Below are 22642 nucleotides of genomic sequence, written 5' to 3' on the forward strand. Positions count from 1 at the left end.
GCTTGCTAGACCAATGCTAGATCCCTAATGTTAAAGGGATACTATAGTCACCCAGACTTCTTCAGCTCATCGATGTCCCACTTAGTCCTGCAATGTAATTTATTGCAGTTTTAGAGAACCTGCCATGATTGCCTTGCAGTAATAAGACTGCCTCTAGTGGCTGCCAATCAGACAGCCACTACAGGCATTTCCTGGGAGTGAACAGACTCCAGGTCACCTAAATGACGCTGGATGTCCTCACGCTTTGCATGAGGACATCCAGCATCAGTGAAATCCCCATTCCAGCAATGTATTCCTATGGGGAGTGCCTAATGCACTTGCTGTATGTATGCATAACCCCCGTCAGAGGAGGAGCGCCGAGGAACATTAGCGCTGGAATTAGGTGACTATAGGTTTTTTGTTTAACACCTTACATGCTGAGGTGGACCAGAGGACAAGAATTCCTTTAAATGACACAATATACACTGAAAATAAAAATAAAATCTACTTTTCATTTTCTTTTAAACTTTTAATTATCTCCAAAACAAAGAAAAATGTTGATAGGATAAATTCCTGACCAGCAGCAGAATACAAACACTAAGTAGCAACTGTTTGAAACGGTATGTGTAGTTTTAATTTCCCCTCTGCCTGAAAAATAATAATAAAAAAAAGCAGAAGCATTAAAATGGCAGGATTTGTCCTTTATAACAATAATTAATGTAAGAAAAACATACCAAAAAAAAACAAAAAAAAAAAACAAATCTTATTTTAATATGTACAATATGAGGCCCAAAGCACCTGGTCATTACTTTGTCTTCCTATCAACCCTTCCTTTTGCATGTATGAGGGAGGGGTGTAGCTCTTGGCAGTGTTAGAACCTCTGCAAATTTTAAAAAGGAATCTTCAACCCAGCAGACATCCGTGTTTTAAGTGCATTGGATGGCAAACTGCAAAGCATTGCAAGGACAAATCGAGTTTTTTTTTTTTTTTTTTTTCCTTTTATGAGGATAATGCCTTAACTTCAACATTTTACGTTTGATTAAAAGACAAACATACAACAAAGTCCAGATTTGGGAAGTAATAAGGAGATTTTTTTTTGGGTAGTCTAAAGGTCAACCAGACCACCCCATGGCAGCTTGAGGATGCAGAACAATGGAACTCGAGGACGACAAAAGGGGAGCGCCCACAACAGTCCGGAGTGAGCAGAATGTGTGCGAGGTTGCTTGTAGTGTCAGATGCAGCCAATAGTCTCTGTCAATTGTAAATCCTAGAAATGGGTTGCAGTAAGCAGGTGCCAACAGTAAAATAAAGTTGTTGTGACGAAAATGCCCACAGCTTTGTCTTTCAAAACGAGGTCTGTTTCTCTTTGCCAAACTCCCATAATTCCAAGTCATGCATGGCACATTCATTATATATATATTTATATAATTTTTTTTAATTTATTTTTTTTGTCTTTTTTTTAAAATTTTTATATTTCCCAGGGTGGTGCAGGAAGTAACAGAAAAAAAATGGTTGGTGATTTTTTTTCTTTTTTTTCTCGCTCTCCAATCTTCCCAGTGAAAAATATTAAATATTAAGGTAATAAAATAGAGAATCTTTCTATGTTTGTACGTTCAAGCTTAGTGCAGGAGGGATGTCACCTGGGGTGGCCTTTGTAGTATGCCCGTGACCATGATGTGGTGGGCAAGACAAGGCACTTCCTAAAGTGTTCAAGTTCAGCTTGTAGTCTCTCCCTCTCAGATGCTATCTTCTGTTTCTGGCTCATCAATTCCTGGACACATAAAGGAAAAGATTCATTTGATTTTATAATCCTACAACGCCAACAGGAAAGAATACATTAATACTGTAATCAGGAAACTACCTTTGCTTTTGTCAATACTGGCGATGAATGTTAGAGGCGCTCTAAGTAACAACGCCACTCCAATCTCAATCTTCTTGGCACCCAGCGACCACCCCTATCTCAGCTGCGTTAATGCGGTATTACCACATTGACATTTTGTTAATATTGCTAAAAGGGACACTGTAGGCACCCAGACCACTTCAGCTCATTGTCCTTACTGTACTTAGTGCTGCAATGTAAAACATTGCAGCTCTAAGTCTGCCCTCAGTGGCTGTCTACCAAACAGCCATTAGGGGGGCTTCCGGAATCCAAACGGACCATTGGTCCGTCATCTGACGCCGGACATCCTCACACTCTGCATGAGGATCTCCAGCATCAGATTTTCACCATAGGAAAGCATTGCATAATGCACGCATGCAAATTAGGTTTTCCCTGCCAGCTGGGAGAGGGGTGTGGGTAGAGCCTGACCCAGCGCCGAGTGACATCAGCGCTGGATTCAGGCGGGGCTTCTTTTAAACCTATAATGCCAGGAACACGGCTTTGTTTCCCTGGCACTATAGGATCTGTTATAAGAATGCGGGGTTGGGGGGTAGGCTGCATTGCAATAAAATCAACCTTTCCTCAGCATAGCATTTTATTAGCTACAATAAAACTGTCGAGCTTGTCATTTCCGTGACGCCAGCTTCTATAGCTTTTTGTTTTGCGTTAGATTACAGTGTATGTATATATTTAACTGTTCCCTGGTAGAGTAGGTTGCGGAGTGTGTGCACACATTAAAATGTTAATGGAGTGTCACACACGGTCTTCTGGTGAAGTTACTAACAGTACAATGTCCTCCCAGAAAGATCAAACATTAACAGGCCTGCTCAGCCACTTACCGCCATGCGGTGGGACAGCTGCTCCGCTGTCAGTCCCAGGTTATAGTGCTGAGCCTCTAACCTCTTACACTGCGACTCCAGAACCTGACGCTCTAGGTTTTGTTCTGCAGAAAGAAGTAAAATAAAATGTTAATAAAGCACAATATATACCACAGTTCAGCTAGTTGTAGGAAACATATAACCTACCCTTTCCCCCACATATACACCCAAGTCATGTTACGATCTTTTATATTCTTCCAACAATTTAGGTATAGAAACTCCAAGTAGCAACCTGTCCAGGAGCATTTAGATTCTAAAAGCTGTTCATTCACTCAGTGTTTGGGATTTTAGAAATGTGTTAAATCCAATCTAGGTGATCTGGAGGCTAAACAGCTGAAATGCAGAACCAATTGAACAGAAATGGCAACGTATTTGGTTGCACTGAATATGCACATAGCTAATGCATTGCAAAAATCTGTCTTTAGCACTATTTAGATAACCCAATAATTAAAACAAAGAATTATGTTATAACATTATTTGTCAATATTATTTTTTGATATTATAACCCTTTGCCTGCTGGTTGTTTGCACTGCAAATGAGCAAATATAAAGTGGATTGCTGTAGATTCACTTTGAAGATGCAGATGAGGTCTCCTTCATATGGATACATCTGGTCATGGTATTTCCTGCTTCGAAAAAGATGCACCTTTCTCTATCACTCATGCATCGAGAGAGAGAGAGAAAAATATATATATATGGTGTAAAAGCTATGTGATGTACACTTACCTTCTATGTGTTCTTGGTAAGCTTCAAAGATGGCTTCTATTCCCTGCCATTTGGGCCTTGGCTGCTCGTCTGTTTTGTCTTCTTCATCCTCCTCATCCGATGTTTCTTCTTCAGACGAGGTGTCTTGTTGCCGAGGGGCACGCCCTACTCCTGCCAGCTCAGCACCCTGCTGCCCATTCTGTTGTGGGCCGGGCAGCCGGTTGGAGTGCTGCAGCTCGGGAATGTTATAGTGAACAGAGGCATCTGGTTTGTGGTTCTGCTCAGCACAGTGCAATGCTGAAACTCCTGCAGAGGGGGAAACAAAATGTTAATTAATATCCTTATTAATATTGCTAACAAATAACCCCACCTACAAGACTTACAGTACTCACGCAACTCATCTACAGAAATTAGCATATGAACAGGGGACAAGCAAACATCAGTGTTTGGGTGAGACATGAGAAGTTGAGAGCTTTTAATAATGGAGGTAAAGTGTGGTACTATAAAGCAGTAATGACTGTGGTTAGAAATAGCACTACAAGGGAGATCAATAAAGAATATGTTGCAGTAATCACTAAGGGAAATAATGTTTTCAAAAAGGGAAAACACAAACACCGTATATCTTAAAGTGGCAGCAATTGCTTTAGATGTGTAGCGTGGACACTACAGCCATGTAAATTAAATGCCAATTGCAATGTTTCCATGGGTGTTCTTACCTTTGTGCTTCTGCAGAGCCTTCTGTGTGGATTGCAACACTGATTCATGGAACTGATGAGCAAACTCCTCCGCTATGAAAGGCTCCCACGATTTGCTCCTTCCATTCACACTTTGGGGCTGTTGCAAAGTGCTCTCTTTGGGGGGCTGCCCGCGCACATAGTTCAGAATGCTTACACTCTTTTTAGCAGGAGGAGCTTCACTTGGTCTTTGTTTCTCCAGGGCTGGTGGATTTGCAGATGAGGTTGGTACCGGAAGAGTGGGAACCCTTGTGATGTCCATAGGTTTAGGTAGCTCTGGTGGCTTTAATGGTTCAGGAACAGTGCATGAAGTGGAGGGGAGAGAGGCTGGTGTATCACACTCTGTAGATGGTTGCGATACCACAGGGATTTCCGACGCAGCAACTGAAAGCAAAATTATGACCTATGATTTAATCCTGTAAATCCATCTTAAAATGGATCAGTGAAATTTCAATACATACAACAATGTGTGTATTTCCCTCTTATACAGAGTGTTGTATGACTTCGTATTGGAACGATTTATTACACAGTGTGAAAGCAGGTCGGGGAGGCCACTTAGTGACGTAGAAACACTGCAGAACTCGCCAATATCTAAACCAAATCTATTTGATTTTAACACATTTAATGATCCAGTGGTGACTGGGAAACCCTTTTATTGAAAAAGTATAATTTAGCAAATCCCATCCTAAGTTTAGTTGGAGATAGAGGCACATCTGAGCAAAGTCTATCTCTTCCTATGTTAACATACGAATATATCATAAAGGAACATTCCGAGAATCTTAACTACTAGAGTGTGCTGTTGTGATGTTGCTTTGAGTGTTCCTTTAAAAATAAATAAATCCCAAAACCTAATTACTTTAACCATTTAACATTATAAATAACAGATCAACACAAACCGTTACGTACTGTCAGTAGAATCAAAATCTGCCCAATGTATCCACCTCAATCAGGAGTAAAATAGTGTAAATCAATAAAGCAGTCAGTAAGAACACCCAGCTATTCAGATAATTATTTTGTGATCATCTTCAATAAGAAGCCCAGTGCAGCAGCTGACTTTTCATGGACACCCCCCCAAAATAAATACACAGAGAGGGGAGGAACCACAAGCTACAGGTTGTTTTGTGCTTTACCTGGGGGAAGTGGAGGCGTAATTCGACATGGAGCAACAAGGGGATTCTTTACAGTTTCTGGCACAGCATTCTTCTGTTTAATTGCTTCCAGCATCTCCACCAACTTTTCCTTATCTGTCAATAAAAGGCAGTGAAACAATTGTAACGACAGTTCTATCATGAGATTTGACTTTTCTGCTGATGAACAATGCTGCAGGTAGAGCTACTAGTTAACCTTGTATATAAATAAGGAATGGTTTTATCAGCTAAGGGATGAAAGTTATGAGGACAAGTCAGCAATTTATCCCCTGCCACCCAAAGTACTACACTGTATCTGTCACAGCTTTAGTTTTTTATTTTGTATTTTAAATGTACAATTTAAAAAAAAACAAAAAAAAACTATTATATATATAAATAAAATAATTGCTTGGACAAATGGTCTCCTAGTAGTAATCCGTTTCTTACCTCGCCTTCGCTCAGGACTAACATGTGCAAGGTCGAAGAACGTTAAAAACTTCTTCTTTTCCTCCAAGCTAGGGCTATTATTTAGTTCATCTGGGCTGAACCGTGTAGACAGAGGAGAATGTGGGGATGGAGTCTGCCGCTTGTTCTGGATAGTGGGGGGAGACTGGCTCCTTTCCCTTAGCATCCGCCTTCTCTTTCTCCTCTTCTGCTGAAGGAGTCGCTCCTTCTCTTGCTGAGTTGTGAGGCCAAAGATATGAAGAAATTCCATTTTCTGGCAGGAGAGGGGAATCAGACAGACATCTTATCAAACTTTGTTCATGCAATCTACACAAATCTGCAAGTTTGAAAGTGGTAGGTCCATGTCACAGTTTTAAATATGAGAATCCTCAGCCCCATGCTATGATTACAGGCTCTCCCCACCTTCCTACCTCTGAACACGTGTCCAGTTTAAGAGGAGGCTGTTCTGCTACTCGCCGGAGATGAGCCCTCACCTCCTCCTCATCGCTTTCATCGTAGGAATCATCAAGGTCATAAAAATAGCCTGGGGGAACAAATGGAAGAGAATATAGTGAACAACTAGTTAGAACAACTCTCAGATTCTCTGTTGGTATGAGATGCCATTAAAGGGCTACTCCAACTATCCTGACCACTTCTGGTTTTTCAAAAGGTCATGGTGGTAGGTCTGGATGTGTAGTGTTTCTACTTAAAACTATGCACATACAGAGTAATTAGCACTTTTGAGTCAGGGGCAAATTGCAGCCCCGGCACCCCCATGCCAGTTCTGATATTTTACATCTATTACTAGCGCCCACTGCACGCAGTGTACAAACGCGATGTGATTATCCTGTGTTGTGTGGCATGCATTAAAAAATTATGTAAAAAGTGCAAAATAAGCATCAGATAAAAAAAAAAAAAAAAACACCTCACAAACGTAATCAAATTGTGCCAAAAATTAAATGTATAAGTGTCAGTGACACGATGACCTTTATAACATGGGAAAATAATCAAAAGTTTACCTTTTTCTCTTGCTTCCCTCCGCCTTCGTTCCTCTAAATCCAACTTGCTAACAAGCATACGGTGCTGTTTTAAGAATTCATCATAAATTATCATAGAGTCCCGAGGTCTTGATGGAGGCTGACGGTGTGCTGTGATAGGTTTGTGGTGGAGCAGGCTAACATCTACAGTCTGTCCAGCCTGCTGCAGGGAGTTCCTTTGCTGATTTAGAAAGCTCTGTGTGGACTTCTCTAGCTCAGCCAGGAATGGCGCGTGAGAGTATCCAGCATGTTCTAAGGTAGTGGACTCCCTCAGGGGCTGATATTTCTCCAGCAGCTCCCGTCTCCTGGATGCTGCTGCCGCCGCTTCCTCCTCCTCCTGGGGCTGTTTCTCAAAGCAGTATGAACGTTCAATTTTTACTGGTGCCACAGCCTGCCTGCTTTGATCATAAATAGGTGTGTTGTGGTTATGCACAGAAGTTGGTTCCTGGGTTCGACGTAGCTCTGAAGAGCTCTCCATGAGAGTCACTGGGTTCCAGAGAGATGTTTGAGTAGAGTGTGCAGGCTGTGGGGGCTTCGGCGAAATGAGAGGAGGTGGTCCCCCAAAATGCTCTCGGATGCTGGTTTCACTACGGCTTGGTATGATCCTAAAGATAACATGAAACAAGTCAGATTGGATTTGAAACATTTAATACTTAAACACTAATGCTTTAGGACAACAAATAATACATCAAAAATAACAGCAAAGCACAAGAAGCATAGTAAAGGAATATTATAAAAGATCGAACAATCCACATGGCTCTAAGCAATGTCAAGTAATATTTTGTTGAACATTGGTCAATCTTCCAGGTACTTTTACAACTTACCTGAGGTTCTCTGGCCTAGGATCTGGCTCTGGTGGATTACAAGGCCGTCCCCCAATATCCAGCTGTTGTTCCAGTACCTGCTGCCGGAATTCTGATACTTGATACTGCCTGTCTTCCTTCTCTTGCCGAAGGCGACGCTGCCTTGCTAACCATTTCTCCTCCTCCTGTGTTCTCTGTGCAAGGAGAGAGGCAGCACTGTTGGGCCCAGCGAAAGATGCGTGACTAGAAATGAGGCTGGGCACAGAATGGTGGGTAGTTGTAGTCTGATGCATAGAGTGCTGAACTGGCTTAGGAGTCTGAATGGAGGGTTCCTTCAGCTTCTCTGTAAAAACAAGGACAGAACACCTTAGGTAGATGAACAAGCGTGTGCAAGCCTGCCTCTCTCTCTCTCGAACATTATTAATTTCTGTTAAAGAGGGGCTGCCTCTAGTCCTTGTAGTTGTGTTCGACTAAATATTTGTCTAAACCATTGTGTCCTTTTGTACAAAATACCAAATGAGTAGGAAAATAGTCAAAAAGTCATCCTAACAACGACATAAAATAAAACGCAAGAAGTACAATTTTTTTTTTTTTTAAAGGGAACACACAGCTTTCTTTTAAAACCCTAATAATGTGAATTTTTTTTTTTTTTACCTTTTACTATTTGTATAGCCTGTAAAAGTGATTTTTGGGAGTATGGTAGGTCATATACCTTCCATTTCCATCTATTTTGCCTCTTACAAGCGATATATTGCAGAAAACACATAACTGGTTCAGAGCTAAAAGTGTTACAAATGTAACTGCTCGTCTTTCCTGCATTCTATCCAAGGGCGGCCCAGGGGCAGCACTCTGGTACAGTTTTGTCAAGCTTACACCCTTTCACATGCCATGAAGGGGTTAAAGCATCCATTACTTTTTCATACAGTTGGACAGACATGTCACCATAGTTACTGTGTGATGATAGAGACCCCTTTACCTGGTCTGTTTGGAGGAGGCTGTTCTATTACTTTGCCTCGATCATCCTGGTGACTTCTGTTTAGTGGAGGCTCTGGTTCAGACAGATATTGACTCTCCATTGATTTGAGGAGGCTGGCCTCTTTCTCTCTGGCCCTCTCTCTCTGTCTTTCCAGCTCCCGCTCTCTTTCTTTCTCCCGCTCCATTTCTTTTTTCTCTCTCTCTTTTTCTCTTTCTCGCTCCCTTTCCTTCTCTCGTTCCCGGTCTGCTTCTCTCTCTTTCTCACGCTCGCGTTCTCTCTCTCTTTCTCTTTCTCGTTGACGCAGCTCTTCATCCATTTGAAGTCTGGGGAACCAAGCATAAAACAGAAGTAGATTCTGCCCAGGAGTAGCCAGGGTTGTTACCGAAAACACAATCATAACTTAGAGAAAAAGTAGAACTGGCTGCTGATAGACAGTTACAAGTGAAGAGGAATGTCATAGATAAACTAGACTAGGATTAAAAGGTGAATGTTTAAAGGACATTGTACTGAAAATTGGGATAGTGCCACCAAGTGGGAAGTCTGCATTATTGTTTGCTTTATTCTGAGCAATGTTCTGTAGATTCATTAATATTAATTTCACAAGAAAAGGCCAGTAAATAAGGTTTGTTGCAACCACTGCTTTGTACACAGCATTAAAACTATGGCTAGTATTCACTCATTGTTAGAATTTTCGTTTCTATACACCATGTTTTAGAAGTGGTGCATTAATGAACAATAAAGGGCTGTACAGAGACACAATTACAGATTACTGGGTATTTACTACTATTCCTAAGGGATATTTAAGGCTAGTTACCTCTCTGCTGTGATCCGTTCAGATTGCAGTGCAGACAGTGAGGAATGTGTGAGTTCTGTAGGATAACGAACTCCAGACAGGTGCAGATGCATAGCGGATGGATGCAATGGAGGAAGCGATCCTGGGCTGTGGATGGGATAGAATGGGGACCTCAGTGCAGACAAACAGTAGGAATCTTCCATCCTGAAAAGAGGGAATAATCCAAATAAATAAATAAATAAAACCTTAGGAACCTTATTGAACAAGCAAAGAGTGCAGCTATGTTTACATAATATTTCACTCACCTGAAGGCTGGGTGTGGGAAGGGGTGGTGAGCAAGGTAACTAGGGTGATAATAAGCTGCTGCAGCTGCAGGATCCAGGCCAAGGTGGGGCAGCGAGGACATACGGAGATCTTCAGCGGTGTGATATGGACGAAAACTGCGCAAGTACTCTTCTGTCATTGTGCTTGGAGGAACCACGTGGTGCACTGGTCTCTGCAAACTACAATCAAAAGGGCTAATTATTTCTAATCACCTGTCACAGCAGATAGTCGAGGCGTCCCTTTAAAACATGCCCAGAATGCAATGATATATTAACAGGACTGTACTCTACTTACTGAATATTGCTAGCAACTTATATCTGACACCCTAGATCAATGACTTCTAAACCCTTGGCCCTGCAGCTATTGATAGAATCTTAACGACAAATTCAAACGACGGATACTGCCACCTGGGCATTGCAGGGGAAGGGAACTGTAATGTGTTCTGAAGAAAACGATGCCATTGTGGTTTATTATATCTCCAGATCATGTTAATTACATTATTTCCCATACTGCACATTACAGCGGTATGTATCCAACTATATATAAATAATGCATCAACATTTATTCTTATGGAATGGATTTTAGAAACGAAATAAGTAAAATAATATGATAGTCCTGATGTATTTGCTGCAGTAATGTGCAGCTGATTACAATGGGGTTTAAATAAAACACTTTACTGACAATCATCATCTCCTTACTGAGCCAAATCAGGCCTTTAAAAAGGTTGAAACACAGTGACCAGCATAGGAAATTAGCCTGGAGCTGTACTCTAAAGATTCCTTTCGGTCAATTCATTAAACCCTTTCAAAGGGAGCCTTTCCAGTTGCTGCTCAGAAAGAACGTCTTGTGCTTGGTTTACATTATAATTACATCATATTGTACCGCTGAGACACAGTTATTTGAACTTTCAACACAATGAAAGTATTTCAGATCATGCATACTCACTTTAAGGGCTGATAACGTGCGTCTTGGACAACAGAACTTGGCGGGATAGCAAAGGCGTAGGCGTTCCCCAGCAGATGTGAAGGCACAGAAGGCGTGCTAGTCTTTTCAGAGGGTAGCTGTGATTCAGCGATGAGTCGCTCTCTGCTGATGCTACTGGTTCGAGAGGAAGTGTCTGGCTGTAGTGAGCAGAAGAAAACTCAACATTAAGGGACTGGTAAAGCACAGATTACATTTTACCAAAATAAATCCCTCTTTGGAAGCATGTGACCTACAAGCGTTCCCCAGCTGTTCCCACTTCCTATAACCTCCGATCCAGTACCAACACTTTAGTCTACCTCAATACAAAAAGAAAGCAGCCCGATCCTCCTTCTCCTACAGAGCACCGCATTTGTGGAACGACCTCCAGCACAAATTAAAATCTTCCCTAAGCTTAAAGTCCTTTAAGAGATCCCTCTCTACATACCTCAAAACAGAATGCACCTGATTATATATTTCCTACCTGTTTTATGTTAAATTTTGTATATATTGTATATTAATATTGTTTTTGTATTTTATTGTACACTAACTGTAACAATCAAAGCGGAGGGAGTGAGAAGAGTTCCCCGTAGAAGCGGGGTCCTTAGTCTCACTACCGCTACCCCCAGTCTTAGTATCAAAACAATAAGAGCAACGAAAATAACAAAAACTTTAATAGAACAACTTTAAGGAAAAAATATAATATCAAAAAACACACCACCTATTAAATCACCCCACTCAGTGAGGGTTAAAAACAAGATAATACGATGTGACTGTAAATGTAGACTGGCGAACCAGTGTGGCTGGGTACCTATTGGAATGCAAGTAGCAACAGCAATCACAAAAAGTACTGGTATATCAAGTTTCTAGACACAATATAGTTTGTAGAGATACATAATTGCTAATCTAGCTTCCCTTGGAACCTCAGCCTACCTGTCACTGATTAATGCCAGGAAACAGCACCAAAGCCGGGGAATTCCCCCAATTGCAGTGTTCCTAGGAACAGCTAATATCTAGTTAAATCTGTATAATAGCTTCCGAGAATCCTAAGGTGTACTTAAGTTAAGTCCAATATCAAAAAGTGCCTGGTAAATCTAGTGCACCAAAAGGAAGTAAATCGAAAGGAAAGTAAGATCAAACAGTATATACAGAGAAAACAAAGTAATGAAAGGGACTGAGTCTAAACAGAGTTATGCAGATAATACAATTACCATTACTGCTCCTAACTCAGAATAATCCCTCTAGTCTGTACCTAGGGCTGTGAGGTTTCCCTCAAGTTGTCAAAGCAGTCAGCATCGAAAGTATATCAGTGTGTCCAATCATGTGGAACAAACTGCCCAACGCGCGTTTCGGCGGTCTCACCGCCTTTCTCAAGGGCAAATAGTGGTATTAAAGTTTTTGTTATTTTCGTTGCTCTTATTGTTTTGATACTAAGACTGGGGGTAGCGGTAGTGAGACTAAGGACCCCGCTTCTACGGGGAACTCTTCTCACTCCCTCCGCTTTGATAGTCATATTTTCAGGGTTAAGCCCTATACTACCCCTGTAACCCCTTTTTACTACCGGTCAGAGTTTTGCACTTTGACCGATAGTTCTTATGCTCTTTAACTGTAACAATGCAATGATTTGTGGACCCAGGACATACTTGAAAACGAGAGAAATCTCAATGTATCTTTCCTGGTAAAATATTTTATAAATAAATAAATAAATCTGCTGTCCTGAAAACCAGCAGTAGTTGGGAAACTTTATGGCAAGAAGATATATACTGTGTCATGGCAGAGATCTGCCATATTTGGCACAGGCCCTGTTTTGCCCTAAGAATTCTAGAAATGAAATTGTCTGGGGATCTTTCATGAGGATGGATTGCTTATAATGGCTTGGATGGGCTGAGCTGGGGATGCTCACTGATCTGGAAAAATGAAGGAAAATGTCAGAGGATATCAAGGATGGGAAGGCAGAGGAGCGTGCGGTGTGTGTGCACACATTAAGCCTCCTTGTATCCTTTTCATTATGCACTTTGTTTCAGGCTGCTTGTGTACATTACTGCGAAGGTCACACATGTAGGAGGCAGGGAGCCAGAGCACGGTTTCAGCTCCTTTGTAAATATCACCACAGAAGGTTTGGGCCTTATTTTTTGTCTAGCGAAGATGGATTTCAACTGAAGAAATGGCCATCAAGTTGCTATATTTACTTACATCTAATGTACATGGCTATACTCTGTGTATGTGTCTTGTACATAGTATTTACAGGCCAGGCCACCGTATTTATTACGGTGGAACAAACTATATTCAGTGCGCTGCTGAGACTCCCTGGAAGCTATACCCCCCTCCTCCAGACACATCAGCCATAATTAATTGAAAGAGATGGGGCCCCGTTGATTGGAATTCTTAATGAGCAGCAACATCTGTTCACTTTCTGGGCCCTTGTGAGGCTGTGCTCCCATCAATGAGCTCCCTGCTCCCTCTCCCTCCTACACACCGTGCTGTCTGAGCAATCAGCCTCCCCTGAACTGTGATATATAAAAAATGTGGGGGTTGTGGAGCATGATTAGGAGAGCCACAACATAGCCCTCCCTCTATGTTTAAAAATCTGTACAACCCCTGACTGCATATAAACACGGTCTTACATCTAATCTTCACCCAATCCCGGGTTTCTAACTAATGTCACAATATTTTTTGGATTTCACATCCATTTAAGGATTTGAAGTTTAAAATAAAATGGAACCCTGAGCTGCCCATAAAATAAAATAAAGGAAAGTTTTTTTTTTATATGTTGTGTATAAATCTCTAATCAGGTCACTATAATAAGCTGTGCTTCTCTTCTCTATGTCTACAGGGCACTTTAGCTTGTTTACTACAAGGTAATGCAGTAGGCAGGTTACCGTTGTTGAGGGTATAATTGGAGGGTTGCTTGCTAGCTAAGGAGCTGTTTACATGTGGTTAAATTCTTACATGTTTGAGATCAATTTAAACTACCCATTCTAATCAGTCAGACTACAAAGAGGAACAGAGTTCCGTACCTGCCGGGCTTCACTCCTCCATACTCCGTTAACGGTTTTTGTTGGTGCAATCGTTACCACGGGTGGGGTGTTCGGCACACTGTGGCCAGCTGGGGGCACAAGAATTGGTCCCATGGGTCCTCGCTTGGGCGTGCTGGCTGGAGAACTGTGGTTTGTAGCCGGTGAGGAGACTGGAGAAGACTCACTGCTTATTGAAGACCCTGGAACAGAAAAATAAATTACTGTTTAGATGTATATCAATGCTTAGCCAAAAAGGATCAGGAAATGTGCATTACCCAGATTACACTATAATGAAGGAGCAACTAATGTATATCAGACATTTTGTCTCAGACACAAAAAGCTGAACTGTAAACTGCTACAACAATTTTTCCTCTAGCTAAAGCACATGTATTTATAAATTACAGCATATATAATAAAGACCTAGCTCTCTGCATTTCAAAGTCTGAATAAACACAAAGACCAACTCATTGTCGGTTAAATCGGTCTTTACTTATTGCAGGGTTGTCATGAGCAGAGTGTGTAAAAGGTTAGCGAAAAAAACACACAAAAAAAATAAATTAAAAAAAATTAAACATGCATTTTAGTTGTCCCATTCCCAGGCAACCCATGGCCCTTTTTGTACACCGTAAATATTACAATTCTCAATAGTTTTACTGATGGCTCAGAAAGGGTTTATTTACTAATCCGTAATGTGTTGACATGACCAGAAAATATACATTTGGGGACAAAATAGGCAGACAAAGGAAGAAAAACAAATCTATATTAATATACTACTTGCACGGCTACTACTACACTTTAACTCTCAGTATTAATGCAATCCTTTGCTACTTTGCAAGAGCACCCCACCAAAATATTACAGCGCTACGGAATTTGCTGGCGCTATAAAAAATACTAAAATAATAATGTGAAAATGTTCCCAGTTGTATTCTGTCAGCAGACAGAGTAGAAGATGTCTGAATATGATGGTAAAATACTGCATTACTGTATGCAAGCCCCGAATTTGCAGACAAATCTCTCCCCATTAGCCTGCGGATGTGTGCACGGGAGGAAAGCACTGCTTATTAAAGCAGAGAAGCTGATAAGGTTCAGGGCAGCAATTGAAGCGTATCTTGTTAACGGACGGCCAGGAACAATTAGGAATGTAATCCTTTCTGAGCTGGGGAGCTGTCCCTGACCGGTCAAAATCAATAGCTTCCAAACCAGTCAGGCAATTAACGACACCACGGCTCTGGGTATTAGAACCTCCAGTTTCGCAGCGACGAGCGTGTGATCATTGTAATTAACTGCTGGCATTCTAGAAGGACTTGCTCAATGAAATTAATTGGGATTACAGTTGACGAGTCTCAATGTAATCGTGTCACCTTTGTTGTCTGCCTCCCTGCCTCACTCTCCATGATGCCAGTTATCGGTCAGGCCTGGCAAAGGTGTGCAATTAACAGTTTGACCTCCCTCCTGCCCTTCAACCCGAGAGCAAATAACCTTTTGGTTACACAGACCTTAGACCGACAATGGATGCTAGGCAAGAAAAAGCCAACCTCAGCTCCACACTAAATGTGTATTTATACAGATATCTTGGTATCTCTAACCTATGCAGACAACCTTGGCAACAATAGCAACACAGAGCGGGGTTATGCACTGTCAGACACATGCCCAAGACAGTCGGAACATTCAGTAGGATAAACTGTACCATATTGACTCAGTAGGCACCAGCCTGATCTCTGACAAAAACACCTCGCAACATGGGTAAGGAGTTAATGTGGAATCCTGGACATTGACAGCATTGACAAGGTCAATCATCATATTAGAATTTATTGAAGAATACCCATCTAAGTTTGCCTCTTACTAACTACAGCAGACAACAAATGTGAATGTGCCTTTTGGTTTTAGGATTTTCTCAGCTTTCTCACCCCCATAAATGGCTCTCTATGCTGGCTAACAATAAATCTCTGGAAACACAACACTGGAGTGTACTTGGCACAACAAGAGCAAATAGTAGCGCTGCCGTACACAGTGCGTGATCACTTATAATCAGCCAGGGCAGGCTTTCTGATAGACCGTGGCCTCTATGGTTCAATAGATTATACATTCCTTTTATTAGACAACAATATATTCCAAGTCAAGCTGCAAACGCTGCGGGAACTTGTTTTTAACAACTCAATATTTTGCCATTAAAATGGTGGATGGACAAGTGTCATTATAGGTACAGTTTCATGGCACTACCAAGATGGCAGCCCGACTACAGCGCTGTGTAATGCAACCCCGTATCCTCCGAGCGCCGCTTTAAAAGGGCACTCCTTACTCTTCAAGGAGATGATTTTAAGTCTCAGTCACTCTTATGAAAGCGGTGCCATTACAGCATCACTCAAGCAAGACTTGAGATATCAAACTCACCCTTTCCATGGTAGATGCATAATAATGACATATTGCAGTTTTAAACACGTTCCTCCCTTTATCAAGGCTAAAGCATTTCTGACCACAATAAAACAAGCAAACTAAGTTAGCTGTAATGCAGAGGTAAAGCAACCCCCCCCCCCCTCCCCCATTTTAGGGTGTTGGAAATCTGCCATGGATTCAAAGAACTGGGAAAAGAAAACCGAAATGTTAAATGAAGAGATGGCAAGTTAGGGAGGGAGAAAGAAATCAGAAACTTTAGTCTATCCTTTTTTCATTATTCTGACTCAATGCTTTCTTTCCTGTCCTGTATTTTTGAGGATCCCTTTTAAGTATTTTGATTTTAAGGTCCTTTTTATGGTGAAATTTTCAATACATACTGCTTTAGACATGTTTACTAGAATGAGAACTGTAACTGTTTCAACAATGTTTACAAATGTAAATTTGGCAAGCTACTTATCGTGCGAACAGAGCTAATTTTGCCAGTGTTAACAGAAAGCAGGATGCAATGACTGGTTTAATCGATAACCATGTTAATCTCAATGGCTTTACCCCATTTAATAATATGGCTAAAAATGTAATAAACACTAACTTTACTGGATTCCATATCATGCTTATATTGTAACCAACACCATCAGAAGTGCTGGAGGAATGTATGTGGACATTAGACACAAAGAGGTTAAAGGTTATAGCTGTAAATTGTAGAAGGACAAAAGGCCAAGCTAGCCAATTAACACTGCCCCAGACAGAAAAACACAGACACTAAATGATTAACAGGCTCTCACTGCTACCAGCCAGCCATGATGCTAAGGACAGGCGACACAGTGCATTTAGTAATGGCTCCACAGCGGCTGCATCCTCTTAAACACCAAGCAGACCTGCAACCGTCTGGGACCCCCAAGCGGGCATACATTAATCTGGGACCCCAATATATCAGCCTGGGACCCCCCCGAGCAGGCATTCACTATTGTCTAACGCATTTTCAACATCAGAATATACAGCAGCACTGGGTATGTTAGCATAAACGTTACCACAAACAAAATGATTGCTGCAGGATGAGAGAGGTTTGGGTGATTGTGGTTTCAGCAGGAGGTGAAGTGGAATGGGAGACATTCCTTAGTATTAATACAACCTGAGGACCAGATCATGATAGTGGAAATAAAGCATTTCAGTGTTCACGGTGTCGTGATCTAGGATTCATCGGGCCAGAATGAAAATTACAGTGTGTTCCCACATCAGAGCAGCTTGTACACCGGAGCCACAGTTATAGACTGGAGATGCTGGCTGCCAGCTGTAGAATTACAAAATGATTTTTGCTGTAACCTTCCCCCCCCATTCCCCCGTCTGGTGTTACAGCATCATGCAGACTAGCTCTGCTCACATCGCACTAAATGGGGCACTTATGAGATTAATGTACTCTGCAAACGACCAGTAATTTCTACCTTAATTATGAAATTAATTTGCTGCCGTTAAACTCCCCTTCTTTACTGGAAAATAGGCTGTCAGTTCAGAGAGCTGTCACTCCCAACTTTAAAGAAAGCGTGCATGAAAAATAGAGTGCTAAAAAGAGAGATCTGCATAGAGAAATAAAAGGAGGACATAAGGGGCCAACATGCCTTATTCCTCCCTTGAGAATGGTGGAGAATATTAAATTCCATTGGACACTGTGCACCATTCCTGGTTCAGTGAATGAATAATCAGAATAAAACCCGCACTAAACAAGTGACAGTGTTAACAAAAGACAGGGATTTATACACTAAGCAATGTGTTGAATACACACGGAGATAACCAAGACTAAGCGATCTGGATATAGGCTCCAACAACACTAGTTTACACAGTCGATTGTCAACTGACTGTTTAGTGAATAGGCCCTTCAATGAAAAACAAAACAAATAATAGATACAAACACAGGGAGGGAGGAATAATGAGAGAACAGGCGTACACAGGAAACACCGCCTGCAAGAAAAGGGCAGATTGTAAAGGGGGGTGGGGGGTAGATCAAATAGAAGGAAACAATGAAAGAGAGAACAGGTGCAGTCTGGGAGATGAAGGATTGAACGGGGGAGGGGAATATATAAGCAGGTGCATACAGATAAAAGTAAAAAAAAAGAAAAGGTGACACTAGAAAGGGAGATAAGAGGGTACAGGAGACGATAGGGACAAATTAGGCAGCTAGAGAAAGGGAGCAAAATCTATGTATTTCCTTCTAATTCCGTGGCTTGCTTCTCCTTAGAGAGAGATTGCTGGGATCTCTTGCATGGTACAATAATGTAATGACTTATCAGGTGTTATTCTGTGTTCCTCAGCCATATTGCGGACACATCCAGGCAATCGCCTCATTATTAAAAGCTGTATGTTAAGAGGAATTAAAATTGAACACTAACTGGATGCCATAGAGGGCCTCTATAGACACCCCGACTCCTTTATCTCCGTGTCATTCCCGTCTGTTTAACCTGGCAACGGAACGCATCACAGTTTTGCAGGAAAGGCAGTGTTTTCATGCCACTAGTAGCGGTCAGGAAGAGGCGCTTCAGCAGCTGTAACCAAGTTAACTCTTTTATAAATCAAATGACACTCCTAGATCAGCAGTTTATTGCCACGCATGCGCACTAGTCAACTAATGCTTTCTTTGGGGGAAGGGTTGGATTGGGTGAGATCATCGAGGCGCAGCAGCAGCATAGAAAGTAAATCTTACTTTTGCAGAGGCACATCTACATGGTTAAGAAAACATTCGCGTTGGGAATACAGGTTTGTATTCCTGAACACTATTTTGTTCCCTTAAACCAGTGCTTATTAAGCCTGACCTCAGACAGTCAATAGGTGAGGATTCAGTTCCAAATAAGGATTTTAATAAAACTTTTTTTTGAGGGAGTCGGGGCTTTTAAGTGCTATAACACACTGACATACAATATCACAATCATGCCACTGCTTCAGTCACAACAGTGACCGATTTAAAATTGTACACAATTAATTTCCTGTGTCAGAGTACATCAATACAGCACCAGGGATTCTGTATACTTATCACTGGTCAGACTAAATTACCTTCATATACCTCAAATGGACTTTAATTTAGGGGCTTTACTTGTGAAATGATGATGATTATTATTATTATTATTAGTGCTTTACAATTATAGACTGTGGATACTTGACGAGTAATTGACAGAAACAAGAGGGGAAGAAGGCTCTGTGCATCGAGCTCCAATCTGGACTATAAAAGTTAAACTCCAAGCACCCTAACCAGCCATTACAGTTTATTGTACTGCTCGTGGTGCAAGAAAGCTTTTGGTGCAGACCCTCAGGTTTGTCCCAGCAATTTGACAAAACTGGATTCCCTGGCATCCTAAGCCTATAAACATAGTAATAAGGAAATTTTAAAAGACCACTATAGTGCCAGGAAAACAAACTTGTTTTCCTGGCACTATAGTGCCCTGAGGGTGCCCCCACCCTCATGGCCCCCCTCCCGCCGGGCTGAAGTTGGAGGAGGGGTTAAACACGGCGTTGGGGCCTCTCCTCCTCCTTTGGACGACATCGGCTGAATGCGCATGAAAATCACAGTGAGAAGCGCGGAAGCGCCTCAAGCGTCTGTCAAAGAGACAGCCACTAGAGGCTGGATTAACCCATATGTAAACATATCAGTTTCTCTGAAACTGCTATGTTTACAGCAGGCAGGGTTAGCCCTAGAGGGACCTGGCACCCAGACCACTTCATTGAGCTGAAGTGGTCTGGGTGCCTATAGTGGTTCTTTAATTACTTCACTATCAATCCAAATGAAAATCTGGGCACACTAGGGTTAACAGGAGGATTCCGGTGTAAATTTGCTGCTTCCGAAAGGAGATCTGTCTGGGTTATAAACCATCAATATAGTGAGACCAACTCTTAAAATCCAATAGTCACAGCCTGTCACTGAGAATGCAATGGTGCTCAGGGCACATGGGCATATATATAGTTTGGGATGGATAGAAAGAAGTGAAAGAGCACATCATTAGGTTTGGTTACATTATAGAAGAACAGAACAATAAAAAAAATCAGGAATTAAAGTAGGACACATCTATAGCCTCTTTATAAAATATCATCTATAGTGCCACAAATCTAACTGCAGGACAACAGAATAGGCTGTGTACACACACTCGTTGAAGCTACAAACCTTTACAATGAATTTCTACTAAACACTACCATCACTACTAACAGCTTTCCTTTCCAGTAAAGCAGGAGGATACAGTGACTTTACTTTTACTCAAAGCTTAGCTGGTGTATAGTGAGTGAGACTTGTATTATTATTATTTTATTATTTCTGTAGCGCCAGCAGATTCCATAGCGCTGTACATCACAACAATTTAACAGAATTACTGCTTTCACTGCACTGCTGGGCTATCACAGAATAAAACTATCTGCAAATCATTTGTGGTCCATGGTCAACTATGTCATTGTTTTTTATAAACTGGAATTCTCTTGCTGGGACATGGTGGCACACTGCATTGGCAATCTTTCATCGTATTATCATTACTAGACAATGTGACATCTTTATGGTTTTCCCATCCAGAGACTGGTTATGGATTCTAGAAGTAAACAGGCAGATAAAAAAAAAAATGTAAACAGAGTTCTAAATAAGAAAACCAGATCTTGACAAAGATATAAGATATTGTGCCTTCAGTAAAACCTCAATAAAATAGCCAACAAATCACTCAGAACAAATAAGGATGACCGTGAGCATGTGGGCCTTAGGGAAGGAAAAGTGGAGACTCCAAATCTTCCCACACCATTCTCCGGAAACATCCCTCTGATTTATGTTGACAGTACATCACTGTCACAGCAAGATCTTTAGGAATAAGAACTTTAACCTTCTCTTGTCCTCAAGGATTGGCAAATCTTGGCGGGAAAGGAGATTCCTGCGATAACTGCACCTTGTGCAGAGCTTGTGCTATAGAATGCTGTCTGGCAGGAGGCTGGCTGGTTGGGAATTCTATTCACACACATACAGCCCACTGTAATACATATCAAAGCTGACAAAACCCTTCAGGGAGAGAAGCATTTCCCTGACAAGCTGAAGCCAAGAGAAACCGCTAGAAATCGATCTTCATATCGCACTTGAATTCCTTAAATAGCTCTGCATATCAATATACATGCACTCTCTATTCAGACACTGTACGAGGTCCCTGCTAAAGCTTAACCACAGAAAGATTACAGATAATGTAGTGAAACTGGTCTAGTTCGGCCCACGTCACACCATCTGAACTGGTCCAGACTCTCCCCTCCGGTTGCTGCTGGCGAGTAACAAATGCATGAAACCATATTGTGGGTTAAATCTATATATTTTAGTTAATTTAATCTAGTTTTGAAAATTACCCAGAGGTACAAGCCAGTAATATCTGGACTGCACAATCATTATTTAATTTCCCACAGCTAAAAAAGGTGTAAATGTGCTCTGGGGGAACAATATCATAGCATTTCTATGAGCAATGGAGGAGACGTACCCCACCAATATGGCAGACTAGTGAGTTTGACGGAGACATGCACAAGACACAGGTTCCAAGTATCGCCTCTTACCTCTTGGTTCCTCTGCCTGTTTTGCAAGTTTACGCAGCGCAGCAGCAAAGCTGGAGGAGGGTGCGGACTGGACTGATAGCGCGCTGCTGGCCGCTGGACTGCCATTGGGTACCAGGGAGCCATTGAGAGGGGAGGGAGTGAGGGGGCTGACAGTGGCCGTGGTCCGCGTGGCTGTAGAAAGCATTCCTATGGAAGGTGACTTTGGCTCATGGTTCATGCCTAGAACAAGGGAGAAATGAAAATAAAAAGGAAAAAATAAAGCCAAGCAATGAAAGATCGAGGACAGAAAAGGTACATTTAAAAAAAAATTGTATTTCGTAACTATCCTATCACAGTCATTTCAAACACATTTACGTAGCACTAGCTATACAATGAAATGACATCAGAAGTTGAGTTCCTAGTATCATATTTTAATTTCCCGAGACGTCTGCTCATTTCTTAGATCATATTTTAGAGAGGCGTGCAGTGTAACAAAGCATAAAACTGACAGAGATTCCCCCAATCCTACGGACTCTCCTCTCCAGGAGCAAATGGGTCTGTGTCAGTATTACGGTGTATGTAAAGTAAGACACCACGGCAAGCCTCGTCCCTTAACACACAAACATTCAAATTACTGAACATCGCTCATGACATCAACAGCAAGATACCTGTTCAGGAAACTAAACATGGATTACTGTTTACTTAAAGGTACAATGTATATCAAGCATAAGAGATATGGATAGGCCGGCAACTATATTCAACTAAGGGCAATCTCATCCACAGAAGCACTTGGGTGACCTTAGTCCTGCGGTTTGCTTTAGATTTTCTCCTAAAAACCTTAAAAGTACAGACCGATTGAGAAAGTCGGGTGGACAGATGAAACGTGTCTTTGAGGGAGGATTCCAGTGTTTATTATTGGTTTTTTATAGTTGTTACTATTTTTAAATACTGTTTAATTATTTGTTTTAAAAATCTTTGCTGAAATAAACACCTACTAGTGATTACTTCCTGGAAACTGCAGCCTGGATTCCTATCTGAGAATAAGTCTACGAACTTGGCGCCAGTCATTTATA

The 22642-nt window shown here is 41.5% G+C and overlaps 1 protein-coding gene across 8 annotated transcripts in view; it reads right to left on the reverse strand.

Annotated features, from left to right (window-relative positions):
* Window positions 1-358: 358 nt before the first annotated feature.
* GSE1 (Gse1 coiled-coil protein) overlaps window positions 359-22642 on the reverse strand; it is a 330654-nt gene continuing 308370 nt past the window's right edge. For 5 of the 8 annotated variants that reach the window (XM_063437939.1, XM_063437943.1, XM_063437941.1 and 2 more), the window contains 15 exons: window positions 21591-21809; window positions 13656-13855; window positions 10624-10799; window positions 9660-9857; window positions 9376-9558; window positions 8562-8884; window positions 7607-7928; window positions 6765-7387; window positions 6177-6289; window positions 5749-6019; window positions 5305-5418; window positions 4157-4558; window positions 3462-3746; window positions 2698-2801; window positions 359-1750 (listed from right to left, as the gene is read on the reverse strand). In XM_063437939.1, the coding sequence (XP_063294009.1) occupies window positions 1616-1750; window positions 2698-2801; window positions 3462-3746; window positions 4157-4558; window positions 5305-5418; window positions 5749-6019; window positions 6177-6289; window positions 6765-7387; window positions 7607-7928; window positions 8562-8884; window positions 9376-9558; window positions 9660-9857; window positions 10624-10799; window positions 13656-13855; window positions 21591-21809 (3668 nt within the window). In that variant the 3' untranslated portion in view covers window positions 359-1615. Of the gene's footprint in view, window positions 1751-2697; window positions 2802-3461; window positions 3747-4156; window positions 4559-5304; window positions 5419-5748; window positions 6020-6176; window positions 6290-6764; window positions 7388-7606; window positions 7929-8561; window positions 8885-9375; window positions 9559-9659; window positions 9858-10623; window positions 10800-13655; window positions 13856-18430; window positions 18483-21590; window positions 21810-22642 lie in introns of those variants that run through there. The other 3 variants (XM_063437940.1, XM_063437945.1, XM_063437946.1) reach the window with 2 other exon arrangements.

Source organism: Pelobates fuscus, chromosome 12 (genome assembly GCF_036172605.1).
Source record: "Pelobates fuscus isolate aPelFus1 chromosome 12, aPelFus1.pri, whole genome shotgun sequence".
NCBI lineage: Eukaryota > Metazoa > Chordata > Amphibia > Anura > Pelobatidae > Pelobates > Pelobates fuscus.